The 13,319-nt window shown below is 53.5% G+C and overlaps 2 protein-coding genes across 2 annotated transcripts in view; one reads left to right on the top strand and one right to left on the bottom strand.

Annotated features, from left to right (window-relative positions):
• EIF3A (eukaryotic translation initiation factor 3 subunit A) overlaps positions 1-4,362 on the top strand; it is a 41,080-nt gene extending 36,718 nt beyond the window's left edge. Inside the window, exons 20-22 of the mRNA XM_062214997.1 lie at positions 910-1,105; positions 1,857-2,047; positions 3,115-4,362. Of these exons, the coding sequence (XP_062070981.1) occupies positions 910-1,105; positions 1,857-2,047; positions 3,115-3,362 (635 nt within the window). The 3' untranslated portion in view covers positions 3,363-4,362. The remainder of the gene's footprint in view (positions 1-909; positions 1,106-1,856; positions 2,048-3,114) is intronic.
• A 3,519-nt stretch (positions 4,363-7,881) lies between these two features.
• Positions 7,882-8,709, bottom strand: NANOS1 (nanos C2HC-type zinc finger 1). The gene has a single exon (XM_062215189.1). The coding sequence runs from the start codon at positions 8,707-8,709 to the stop codon at positions 7,882-7,884; it is 828 nt and encodes a 275-aa protein (XP_062071173.1).
• Between the last annotated feature and the right edge of the window lie 4,610 nt (positions 8,710-13,319).

The raw sequence follows: 13,319 nt of genomic DNA on the forward strand, positions 1-13,319 counted from the left end.
CAGATTTTTCTACTCTTTGAGTGCCTATAGAAGTGCTCTAAGGGGGACCTGGTGCTGTGGCATAGTGGATAAAGCTGCCTCCTATGGCACTGGCAGATGGGATCATAAGGGCAATGGTTCAAGTCCGGCTGCTCTACTTCAGATCTAGCTCTCTGGGAAAGCCGTGGAAGGTGGCCCAAGTGCTTGGGCCCCTGCACCCATGTGGGAGATCCTGAGGAAGCTCCTGGCTTTGGCCTGGCCCAGCCCCTGCCCATTTAGGGAGTGAACCAGTGAATGGAAGATTTTTCTTTCTAACTCTGCCTTTCAAATTAATAAATATACCTTAGGAAAAAAAGGCATACCACGGGACTGGTATTTAGCCTGGAGGGTAAGGTGCCCACTCTCCGTCTCGGGGTTCTTAGACTTGATTCCTGGTTCTGGCTCCTGGCTTCCAGCTTCCTGATGATGCAGACCCTGGGAGGCAGCGGTGGTGCTGAGGGCTTGGGTTCCTGCTCACATGTAGGAGACTTGGACTAAGCACCCAGCTCCTAGTCTGACCTAGTCCCTGCTCACGTGGGCATTTGGGAAATGAGCCAGTTATTGGGAAGCTGCTCACTGTCTCCTGGCAAGTCCCACAATTGTTCATTTTGAGGTTACAGTTTTTAAGTAGACAGATTCTCTGATCCTCGAGAGATCACTCTTAACCTTTCTACTTAAACGAGCAATCTGTTTACATCAAAACAGGTTTTGTACTCAATCCGCATGTACAGATTTGAGTGGTTTTTTTCCTTGTGAAGTTTTAAAATGGCATTTCTAGAGTTAGCACTTTAGGATGGTGAAGGAATTAATGCCAGCGTTAAGCTCTATATGCATGATTGCCAGTTGGTTTTTTTGAGTGAAAAAAGTAACTTTGCTGTTTTAAAAATATAGGTGGATGGAGAGAGAAAGAAAAAGCCAGAGAGGAGAGTTGGGGCCCTCCCCGAGAATCAAGACCACCCGAAGAACGTGAATGGGAGAGAGAAAGAGACAGGGACAACCCAGACCGCGAGGAGAACGACAAGGACCCTGAAAGAGAGAGAGACAGGGAGAGGGACGGGGACCGAGAGGAGCGCTTCAGAAGACCCAGGTGGGGAGTTCTCCCCATGCTGCGGGGGGTTACGGTTCCGCTTCCCTTCAGCTCTTTCCTGGGTATTCCAAGCTGTTTTGAGAAACGGTGTTCCTCAGCCACTCCTGCCATCACCCTGTTCCACCCATCTGTTTCTTAGAATCAGTATGGAATACAGAAACTTTTAGAGATGATCTAGTTGAATCTTCCCCGTTTGAATGGTAAGATGGAGGCTTGGACTGGTGATGAGACCAGTCCACATGTCTTTACCACTCACTATTTGCCCTGTGGTGTAGAAAAGTCAGTTTGTTGCCCTTAAGTTTTCAAAAGCCTCTTTACTTACATTTGGTTCTAGGATGTTCCATCTGCCCAAGTGGTGTTGCACTGATCAATGCAGAAGAGCCCTGTGCAGTGCAGTCTCTGCAGGGAGAACGTGCAGGGTGTCTGGGCTGTCCTGTGGCAGCCAGCAGTCACGTGGGGCTGTTGAGTGCTAGGAATGTGCTTAGTGTTGCTGAGGCAGTGTCTGGATTTTATTTAACCATTAAGAAGCCAAAAGTGAGTAGTGGCTGCTGTGGGGGCGCCCCAGCCCCGGGTGTTGTCAGTTGTTCTCCCTGCCTGAAGAATTCAGATGGAAGTCCAGTGATGAGTTTAAGTTTGGTCTCCACTTTCATGAATTTTGAGCCCCAGTGTGGATGTGATGTTGTCACCAGGTAGTGCAAATAGCAGCAAAGAACAGAACCTAACTTGTCCTTTGGCTTTTACACGGCTGCAGGGACGAAGGTGGCTGGAGGCGAGGACCAGCTGAGGAAGCCTCAAGCTGGAGAGATTCCAGTCGCCGAGATGATAGGGATAGGGACGACCGGCGCCGTGAAAGAGATGACCGGCGGGACCTGAGAGACAGACGGGATCTGAGGGATGATCGGGACCGGAGAGGACCTCCCCTGAGGTCAGAGCGTGATGAAGGTAAGGTGGTTACGTCAGCTGCCGACGGGGTGCGATGTATATTACATTTAGGATCTGAGGACCCCTACTCAGCCGTCCAGCTGTGAGAGGGAGCTGGTCACTAACTTCTTAGTAAGCACAGTGGTAGACTGATGGATTGTATGGGGTAGCAAGCGGAGAGGCAGAGCTTAGTGCAAGCGAAGAAACTGATTATCCACGTAGTTACTTTTAGCAAACACTCTGAGTATGGTTAAAGCATTTATTGCCCTCAGGTACTTGTCTGGGAAACTTAATATTTTGTCTGCACAGTAAATCTTCTGTTTTGTCCATAATTTAAAACTAACAAAATTTCATGGCTGATTTGGTGGTAAAATTTTTTAATAAGCAGCAAAAATCCTCCCATTTTAAAATTTTTCATTCTGCCTTAAAGATTTACTCCAGTTAAGACATTGCTCAGGCCAATAATCATTTTATTGATTGATTGATTGATTGATTGATTGATTGAAAGGCAGAGTGGACAGTGAGAGAGACAGAGAGAAAGGTCTTCCTTTGCCGTTGGTTCACTCTCCAGTGGCCACCGTGGTAGGCGCGCTGCGGCCGGCGCACCGCGCTGATCCGATGGCAGGAGCCAGGTGCTTCTCCTGGTCTCCCATGGGGTGCAGGGCCCAAGCACCTGGGCCATCCTCCACTGCACTCCCTGGCCACAGCAGAGAGCTGGCCTGGAAGAGGGGCAACCGGGACAGAATCTGGCGCCCCGACCAGGACTAGAACCTGGTGTGCCGGCGCCGCAAGGTGGAGGATTAGCCTGTTGAGCCACGGCACCGGCTGCCAATAATTCTTATTTTCAAATTGTGAGTTATAACTGTGAGTCAGACAATCTTGTCAAATTATATTAAAGTGATTGAAATAGTAAGGTAGCTCTTACTAGCTTTTGATTGTGATCCTGTATTATTAATCCTTAGTTGAGGATTTCTGAATGATTTGAAGCAAGCCGCCCTTTGCTTTTGCTTTGTTTTGTTTAGTTTGAGCCAGTGGAATACTTGTATACTACAAACTTAATTCTTTATTTTTTTAATTCAACATTTTAGTAAGTTCTTGGAGGCGTGCTGATGACAGGAAAGATGACCGCGCAGAGGAGCGGGATCCTCCTCGTCGAGTTCCTCCCCCAGCTCTTTCTAGAGATCGAGACAGAGACCGGGACCGGGACCGAGACCGAGAAAGAGAAAGAGAAGGTGAAAAAGAGAAGACCTCCTGGAGAGCTGAGAAAGACAGGGAATCTCTCCGTCGTACTAAAAATGAGACTGATGAAGATGGATGGACCACGGTACGACGCTAAGTCCCCAGATAACGGATCAAACTCCTGTCTTACCTAGGTTTGATCCCATTCAGGATTATTACACTTGTGCTTCAACCAATCTAAATTGGATTCTTTAATATTGTTTCACCATAACACAAAAGCATGAACTTGTATTAATCCTATATAATAGATTGATCATGCACCGTATCCACCGGAGTTGGAAAACCATGCCATTTTCTGGAATTTAAGGTGTTGCATTATTTCATCAATCATTTGTTTACAAAAAAGGAAAACTAAAAAAATAAATTTAAAATGTGAACCCTTCAGGTATTGAGTAACACCTGTATCTTGGTATAGAACTGATCTTTTTCTTTTGATTTTGAAATATATTAATTTGGAATGAGAATTTGGAATAAGGTTCTGTGAAAGAAAATGTATCTGAAGACCCTTTAATGCAATGGATCTGAAACAGTTTTCACATCACTTAGTGGTTGAAACATACCTCTTTTAGATATTTTGAGGTATTTACTGCTAACTAAATTTGGAAGATTTTAGATTCACTTTAGTGCGGTAAACATCACAAACATTGGCTACAGTGGGATTTCCTGTAGCTTTTACTTGAGAGAAGGTGAGTATAAGGCAATTTACAGTCACTGTAATAAGAATACTGCTCAAGTGTGAATCCCAAACAATACAGCTTTTAAATTTTAAAGCATTTGGTAAACTATCGCTGAGTTTTCTGTTGCCAATAGCAAACTGCTTTTCCCTTAATGGAGAATTTATGCCTTTCAAGCATTTTAAATATGACAATATTTATAAATGTGTGGTTTGGAGGAACTGTTTAAATTCTCTTTCCTAATTTTCTTTCTCTTCAGGATAGATTCTTTCAACAAGTAATTTGTAGTAATGACTGTGTTGACTTCAATTTTGGAGTGTAATAGCTATGTTAAAGATTTAACTATTTGGTCTTATTGAAGCCAACACAGAACTTGCTGCTGTGTTTTTTCTTCAGTGATAAATAAAATACTTACAGAATTTGTTTTAGTGTTGATTTCGTAGTTAGTGTTGTGTTTACAATGGTAAGTATGCATATTCAGCTGGGTTTATTCTACTTGAGCCATTGTGGTATTTAACAAAAATAGAAAATTAACCTAAATACAGCAGAAAGCAACCTTGGCTAAGGTGTTCCCCTGAAATGCCCTCTGTTAGTTCTCTTGTAGCGCTCTCTTCTGAGTCTGTGTGCATATTGTGTGTGTGAGTACTGTCTAATGCTTTCAGCTGAAATTAGAAAAATCCTAGTTTCTTTCAGAAACTACTAGTTGTGAATTTTCTGTGGCTGAACCGTTTCCCGCTGGGCAGTGAAGATTCCTCCCCGCAGCTGGGCAGCTCTCAGGCCGGAAGAGGGAGTCGCGGTGCAGTTTTACTTGAAGCGGCAGACTCAGCCTTCTGTGTGGACCTACTTATTAAGAACGCTTTTCTGTATAGTACTTCAAGCATCTGGACCTCTTAAAAGGCCTTGTGGGGGAAAGGACCTTCCTTTCATAGCAAGTGAAAGACTTGAACATTGATATTTCTTGAGGATAGCACCCCCAGCGGGGGTCAAGAGAGAACTGTCACGTGACATCACAGAAAGGCCCCACGTAGACTCACAGAGATGACAGCTGCATGAGTGATGGGGGTTCTGAGCTGGTCTGCAGACCCACCCACCCACCTTTTCTGCTCAGGCCATTTCCTGGGCGCAGCAATAGAGTTGCAGTGTTGTGATCCTGTGATTTCCTCTCCAGGCTTTAAAACTCTCTTGCTCCTTTGTAGTACATGCTAAGGGAGAGTGAAATAACCCACCTACTCACTGATATGCTAGGTGGCTAACAACCCACCTATTCACTGATAGGCTGGGTGGCCTGTCTCGGGCCCAGTGGCTTCTCTGCATGTTTGAATGAGAGGAACGTTGCTGTTAATATAGGTGGATCTGAGGGTGGAAACATCATTGTCCACCCAAAGACGGCATCCCATTAGTTATCCACAGCAGAAGGCTGGCATCCATTTGTGAGATGCTTTTATGTCAAGACAGCTGGTTTTTGTTTAATTTGCTGGCCCATTTCCCAAGTGCCTACAGTGGCCCCTGTTGGGACTGAGTCTAGATGTCACATGGGTGACAGGAACCTAATCACTCGAGCCATCACTGCTGTTCCTGCAGTCTGCATTTGTTGAACGCAGGCACAACGATGTGGGGCACAGCTATTTTACCACTGGTCTACACATCCATCCCTTCCAGAGTCATTCTATTACAGATGGGCGACTTTCAATTTTTAATAAGTGATTGAAAGGCACGGGCTTTAGGAAGGGAATGTTCCTCAGAGTGATTAAGAAACAGACTAGAATATTAGGACCAACACCTTCTCTTTCCCTGGAAGAGAGTGTGTGTGTGTGTGTGTGTATTTGTGGTATAATTTTAAAAGTTTTGTTAAAGCTACCAATGGAGCAACTTAAAAAAATTTAGGAAAATTAAACCAAAAAGTAAAAACGCCACTGGTGGTGTGAATGGGAAGGAGCAGGTGAAGCGGTGAGCCCCACTGCGAGTGCGGATCTTTGGAGGGCTTGGATTCAGCTTTGTTCCCAGCCGCCTGCAGTGGGTTCTCCAGTAGAAGGTATCTTTGTCACTAAATTTTGTAAACTGTTTACAATTTTATTTCGCATTGAATTTCAAGGGATGCTTTTAAAATGTGGCTAAGTATACTTGTTCCATAAGAGAACTGTAGAAAATTAGAGTGGCATTCCCTGTGCATGCAGTACCTCCCAGTCACACACTGTTGGCTGAAACACAGGCATATGTGGCAGGAGTGGGGGTGCTTTTTAAATGGGTTGAAATCATGGCTGTGTAGTGTGGGTGGGAGGGTCTTCAGAGACCACTTGCAGTGTATCCTGGGTAGTAACTGTTACAGACTAGCTCACTAGAGTTAAGCACATCCCATCTCAGGGACTCTATGTGTTGAGGATATACCAGTGCCACATGCCTGAGACTGTTCCAAGTCCAAAGTGTCTCCATTCATCTGCCTGCCTGAGCCTTCTGGCATGGAGAATATGTCCATCTCATTACAAGGACCGCTTGAAAAGAACAGTGGGAGAGTAACTTGTTGACCTGAAAAAAGCTACCCAAAAAGCCAAGCCAATTTTAACCAGTATATTTCCTAGCAAGAGAACAGAATAAGTAATTACATGGTTTTATTAGGCTGGGGCCCAACTAGAGTGCAGTTCTCTGGGGTTCAGACTGGCAGAGGCAAGATTTCCCCTCTTCCCCCGCTAAGGAACTGCCTGTTCGCCAAGCCTTTGGTTCTAATACGCTTGACCAGAAGGGCTTAACCCAGCCTTGATGACACTTAGAAATGAGTGTCCCAGATCCAGCCAATTTGCCGTGCAGGAAGTTAGCTGTTTAATGTCAGCAGTCGAGCTCCTAATACCCTGGCTAAATCTTCCTCCCGGACTCAATCTGTGGCTGCTACTTTCAGATAGCGATATGTCTGTGCGTTTCCAATGAGTTAGTCTTGTTTTTACCTCCTGTCTTGACTCTAGGGAGCTGGCTAATGCCAGTAGTTGTCTCCTAACACGGATTTTTAAAAAGTGGAAGGTGAGGTGTGGGTGGCCAGACAACAAGAACATAGGAGAGGTTTTGTTCTTTGCTGCCGGCCCCCAACAGTAGGTGCTTTAAGAGTGCCCCTGCTGGTGTAAGCAGAGGGAAGCCCTGGGATGGGCTTTCCTCCACTGTGGAGCGCCGAACCCGAGCAATTCAGGCTAATATTGCTCTCTTGATCTTAAACATTGTAGCTTCGAAATGGGGGTAGGTGCCAGGGTAGAACAGGGGTTGTGAGATTAATGAATTCATATACTATCACCGTATAAATACACCAGGTTTTTAAAAACAGCACCATTTCCAAGTGTACACACAATATGATTAGGACTTGGCACAAATTTTAAATGTGAAAAAGGCCATTTGCTAGTTGAGTAATAAAAGATCTGGCACAGAAAAAAACGAGCTGCATTCAATCTGCTACAGATGCGCGTCTTACACCTCCCGCCTGGGAGGAAGCGAGCCCCGCCCAAGCGAATGCTGGAAAGTTCCCTAAACCGGCATTTGCTCCACCTGGAGTTAGGGTAACTGATTAAGGACAACTCAATTGCATCAAAACAATAAGTCATTTTGCCGACACTCCATAAAACCAGCAGTTTTAAGCTCGGTTCAGAGGCCATTAAAAAATATTTTAGACCTAATAAAGTGCCTCCAAGACCTAGGACGAAACACCCCAAGATGGGAGCGAGATTCCATACTGATGGCGCACCTAAAACGGGTCCGAGTACACGGGAAACAGCGCGGCGAGGGTGCCGCTCAGCCAGAGGATACACACCCAGCCCTCGCAGTCCTGGACGTGGCGCCCACGAGAACCCAGCACCCGAGCGTCTGGGCCCCACCGCTCGGCAGGAAAGTCGTCCGCGCGGCCGGCCGCCTTGCCAAGCCGCCAAGACCACGTCCCGAGCGGGGCCCAGGGCGGCGCCGGCCAGGCGCTCAGCGCAGCTTCTTGCCGGCCAGGCTGTCCCGGGCGCTGCGAGGCGGCGCTTTGGACAGCGGGCAGTACTTGATGGTGTGCGCGTTGTCGCCGCTGGCGCCGCACAGGGGGCACGTGTAGCGGCGCAGCACGGGGCACAGCACGCGCCCGTCGGGGCCCTTCAGGATGTGCGTGGTGTAGAGCGCCACGGCCTCCTTGTTGTTCCGGCAGAACACGCACACCTGCAGCTCGGGCTTGAGCAGTCGGGCGGCCGCGGCCCCGGAGGCCGCGTGCAGCCGGGGCTCGGCCGCCCACGCCGCGGCGCGCTCCTCGCGCGGCGTCCCTTCGGCGGCGGACGCGCAGCCCAGCAGCACGGCGGCCGCGCGGCCGGCGAAGGGGCTCAGGTCGGCGAAGCGCTCCTCCAGCAGCCCGGCGTCGGCGGGGTCCGCGCACAGCTCCAGCGCGCGCAGCTCCAGCGCGCCCCCCAGGTAGCGGCCCCGGGAGCCCAGCTCGTCGCTGTCATCGTCGTCGTCGTCGTCCTCGTCGTAGTCGGGCAGCCCCAGGGCCGGCCCCAGCGTGCCAGGCCCGGCGGCCGCGTGCGGGGAGCAGGAAGGCGGAGAGCCGTCGTTGCCGCCGCCGTCTCCGCCGCGGGCGCAGCCGAAGCGCGGCTCGCCGTCCACCGCCTTGGTGATGAGGGTGGCGAGCCCCAGGTAGTCGTTCCACGAGCTGAAGGGCTGCGGGTTTGCCGGGCCCGGGGCGCTCACGTAGCGGGCACTGGGGACGAGCGCCATGGGCGCCGGGGCGCGGGCGCGGCGGGGCGAGCGGGGCGCCCAGGGGAAAGCCTCCATGGGCGGGCTGCGGGCCGCGCGCCGTCTCCCCGCCGCCGGCGCGGGCCGCACGGAAGGAACGCGCGGAGCCTGCGGCCGGCCTGCCGCGGGGTGGGGCCGCCCCGCAGCCTTTTATCGGGCCCGCTCCTCCCCGCCCCCTCCTCGCCGCCGCGGCCCTGCCCCCTGCGCTCCCCCGCCCCGGCTCCCGCACCGCGCCCAGGACGGAGGCGGAGCGCGGGCAGGCGCGCCGGGGACGGGTGGCGTGCGCGCTGCGCTCCGGCCCGCGCGGCTCCAGCGCCCAGTGCGCTCCACGGGCCTCGCCAGCTGCCGGAGGCTTTCGTTCTGGGAGGGGGCGGCGAGGCGCCGCCTCGGGCCGCCGCGCTCATTGGCTGAGGACCAGAGACCCCCCCCTCCCCGCGCCACGGGCGCCGCTCCGGTTGCTGATTGGTGGAGTCGGGGAGGGGGCGTGCACTGCCCGCGCCGCTGGGAGGTGAGGGGCGGTGGCTTCGGCCTGCTTTAGTCCGGCGCTGCGCCTCGAGTGGGGAACAGGTGACCTGCCTGGTGCTGAGGGGCCCAGGGCTCGCGCTCCCCGCCCCGGGCCTTGAGCGGCCCCCGGCCCACGGTCCGTGAAGCCCTCTGTCGCCTCCCCTCCTCTCTCCAACATCCTGGGTCGGGTCTCGAACGGAGGGTGTTGCGCGCGCGCCAGGGTCGCCCAGCTTGCAAGGCGCGCGGGGCGCGGTTCCCGGGCTCGGTCCCCTCAGGACGCTCAGGTTCACTGAGCTGCTTGTCCTAAGCGGCCGAGGCTGCCCAGCAGGTGTGCAGAGCCCGGGACATCGGCGACTGCGGGGCCTGCGCAGCTCCTCAGGCCCTCAGAACCTCGGTCGAAGTCTGCGGTGTGTGTGTGTGCGATTTGACAAGCAAAACATATTCTGTTATAATTTAATACTCTGAAGTGAATAAAAGTGTTTTTTTTTTTTTTGGTAAAAATAGATGTTTTTATTTTTTATTTAAAGAAACAGAATCTCAAGAGTTTGGAATTGCAACAGGCCAGTTCAGCCTGCAGTGTATTTATGAGCAGGCTGTGAACAGGTGTGCACAGCCTGGCTCCTGGCGGCGGCTGCAGGACCACCGGCTGTTCTCTGTGCCTTCTTCCGAGAGACGCTGGGAAGCAAAGTGGTCACCTTCCCTGCCTCCCGTGCAGCTAAGCACGGCCTTTCGGTACAGCATGTAGATGAAAACCCCTGGTGCTTCCCGCGCAGCAAGTATGAAAATGCTGCTGTTGGCTGGGCACGAAGTCCCACCTTTCTGTTTCGACAAGGCACTTTCCCACGTGATGTGTGTCTGAACTCGCCTGACAGATGCACACGTTAGCTGACAGACCCATCTGTGCCTGGACAGCCTGGGAGCTGTATCCTGGCGATATCGCACCGTCTCCTCTTTGGGTGTGACACAGAAGTGATGAGTCACCTCTTGGAGCTGCAAGTTACACAGCCTTGGGTTTGATGACCCGGGTCCTGGCATCGGCCACCGCTAGGGTGGAGCAGTGTAGGAAACAGATGGTGAGAAAGTCATCTCTTGCACAAATGCTTTATGCAAAAGAATGAAGTTAGCCTGCAACACCGCATACTGTGTGCAAAAACCGGCTCAAGGTGGTCTACAACCTCACTGTAGGAACCAGAGCCATACACGTGTTAGAAGAAAAACACAGGGGAAAGTTTTCATGCCCTGGGATTTGGCAATGAATTTCTTCTTCTTTTTTAATTAATTTATTTGAAAGGCAGAGACACTGAGAGGAGAGAAAGCAAGCTTCCATCTGCTCATTCACTCCCCAAGTGGCTATAACGGCCAGGGCTGGGCCAGGCTGAAGTCAGGAGCCAGGAGCTTCTTCCAGGTCTCCAATGTGGGTGCAGGGGTCCAAGCACTTGGGCCATCTTCTACTGCTTTCCCAGGCCATTAACAAGGAGCTGGATGGGAAGTGGAGCAGCTGGGACTTGAACTGGTGTCCACATGGGATGCCAGTGCTGCAGGTAGAGGGTTAACTTTCTATGCCACAGCATCAGCCCTGGCAATGGATTCTTATATGTCACATGGAAAACAAGAGCAACAAAAGAAAAAATAGCTGGATTAAAACTTTGGTGTGTCAAAGCAGCTGGAGAGGGTGGTCTTGCTCTTCCCAGGAAAGGGTCCACTCCCCCTCCCTGTCCACCCACTTTTAATTGAAAGTAGGAAAGGTTCTAGGTGCTGAGGGCTCCTCAAGGATGGGACCTTACAATTGGGGCCAGGAAAACTGTTCCCTTCCCCACTACAGATGCTGCCGTGGGCACGAGATCCAGAGCAGACCTGAGGAAGGTCCACAGCACAAGTGTCTTGTGACAGCAGGAACCAGGACTCAGGCCTCACCCCTCCCAGCAGGGGTCGGGGGAGCTGCCCGCTACACCATGTACGCAGCAGGTGTCCTAGTCCCAGCCTGGGCCTGCATCAGCCGTGATCAAGTGGGGAGGGGGAAGTGAGAAAAGCAATGTCCTCTGGCCTTGGCCCTACCCTCAGACGGCAACAACCCAGGCCCTGGGCTGGCAGGCACCAGGAAGGACTTGAGGCAGCAGAGTGATGCCTGTGCATGTGCAACTCCTGTCCCATTAGGGGTTGGGGACGCGATTTTGGTCTCCTCTTCACCAACTAGCTCCCAGCAGCCAGCGGAGTCCTGCCGCCAGGCAGTGACACTCGGCGCTTGCCAGCCCAGTTCCTTTGTCAAGTTTGTGTTGGCACTCCAGTTAGACGTCCTCTCTCTGCTGTGGCCCGGGAGGGCAGTGGAGGAGGACCCAAGTGCTTGGGCCCTGCACCCGCATGGGAGACCAGGAGGAAGCACCTGGCTCCTGGCTTCGGATTGGCACAGTGTGCCAGCTGTGGCAGCCATTTGGGGGGTGAACCAACAGAAGGAAGACCTTTCTCCCTGTCTCTCTCACTGTCTAACTCTGCCTGTCAAAAAAAAAAAAAAAAAAAGTCATTCTCTTATTACCCCCCCCCCCCAAAATAAATAAAGAGTCCTGAGAGCCGTGGGGCTCCTGCAGAAGCCGGGCAGCTTTGCTGACACAGAGCGCTGAGCTCCTACCATGAGAACGGCCCGGAGATCATTGTTCTATAAATGGAAAATTCCACTCTGTTCACGAGCCCTGCCGCCCGCATCCGCTCCAGGTATGCAGACTTCTGCAAGCGCGGGGGGGGGGGGGGGGGGAGCCCCTGCCAGCTCGCCAGAAAGCCGAGGCCGCCTCCCCTTCCCGACGTGGTTTTCGGCCCTTGTGGCTGTGCAAGGGGCATAGACACTTTGCAGGGAGCAGAAATGAGAACAAATGCCTGCTGGGAGATGCTGCCTGCGGGAGTGGGGGGCAGACAGCCTGAGCGTGTCCTGGGGTCTGGCCACATGCCGTCCACCCAGGCTCCTGCCCCCCCTGCCCGCTGTCGGCAGGCATGTGAACCGGAAGGGATGGCGAGGACGGAGGCACAGCCTGGGTCCCAGTAGAGCCGGAGGCTTTGCGGGCGAGTGCTGCCGGGCTCTAGGTTAAACCCAGAGTTACCCTGGTCCCCAGCACACTGGCTCTCTCTGTGCCGGTGGAACCGGCCTCGGAGGGGTTCCCGGAGCCTCAGATGAAGACTGACCGCCTCCTGCGGGCTCTCCAGCAGTCTGGAACGAGCCACTTGGCCCTGCCTGGGCGGAGAGTGAGCACTTCTTTACGGAGCACCTGCGGAGACCGCGGGAGGCAGCAGGACAGTGGGCTAGGGGCAGCTCTCCGCAGTTGAGGCTGGTGCTCCGTTTCTTCGAGAGCGGGGCCTGCCTGGCCGGGCTGCTTGGGCCCGGTTCCCACCTGTCCGCGTGGCCTCCCCCAGCCCCACCCCAGCCTGGGGGCCATCTCCTTTGCTGGCAAAGTCCTGGGGTGGCTGGAGGCTCTTCCGAAGCGTGAAGTCAGCCCTGAGGAACGCGGCAGCTTGGCCCGCGTCCAGGCAGCCACGGAGGCTGTGAGGCCCGCCGGGCTTCTCCGTGGGGCAGGAAGGGTCTGCCCCAGCATGGGCAGTCTGCAGGCCGGGCCCGTGTGCAGCAGCCTTGAGCTTGCCCCTCTCCTGTCTCCGGGGCCGAGGCGCCTGCCCGTTGGGGGCGCAGAGTCGGCCACGCGCTGAGAAGCCACGCGCTGCAGTGGGCGGCCCTGCGCGGCCCAGCCAAGGCGCTGCCCTCCCGAAGCCACTTCCGGCGCCGGGCTGACGTCATTCGCAGGTCCTGCCCGGGCCTGGCGCGGAGAGGCCTGGAGCCCCAGTCCCGGGCCCTGCTCCCTTACTTAAAAAGGGGAATGAGGGGATGAATGAAGGCAGAGCGGGCGCGCGCCTGCCTCGGCTCAGGCTCTGGGGCCGCGCGTGGCAGCCCCGGGTGAGGGCTTGCGGCCAAGCCGAGCGGCACGGTGGCCTCGCCGGTGCTGGCGTGGAGTCTCCCGTGAGGTAATTCGCCTCTTTATGGCTTCAGGCCCCTGGGGGAGGGCGCGTCGTGTGCTCGTTCTCACTGGAAAGCCATGGGAAAGCAGGTGCATCGAGCAGTTCTGTCCAAAGGGTGGGGAGGACACTGGCCAGGCCGCATCAGACTGCGCGTG

The sequence above is a fragment of the Lepus europaeus genome, chromosome 17, assembly GCF_033115175.1.
Source record: "Lepus europaeus isolate LE1 chromosome 17, mLepTim1.pri, whole genome shotgun sequence".
NCBI lineage: Eukaryota > Metazoa > Chordata > Mammalia > Lagomorpha > Leporidae > Lepus > Lepus europaeus.

Excerpts from the sequence above, each read along its gene's own strand:
- NANOS1 (XM_062215189.1), bottom strand. The coding sequence starts at position 8,709 with ATGGAGGCTTTCCCCTGGGCGCCCCGCTCGCCCCGCCGCGCCCGCGCC.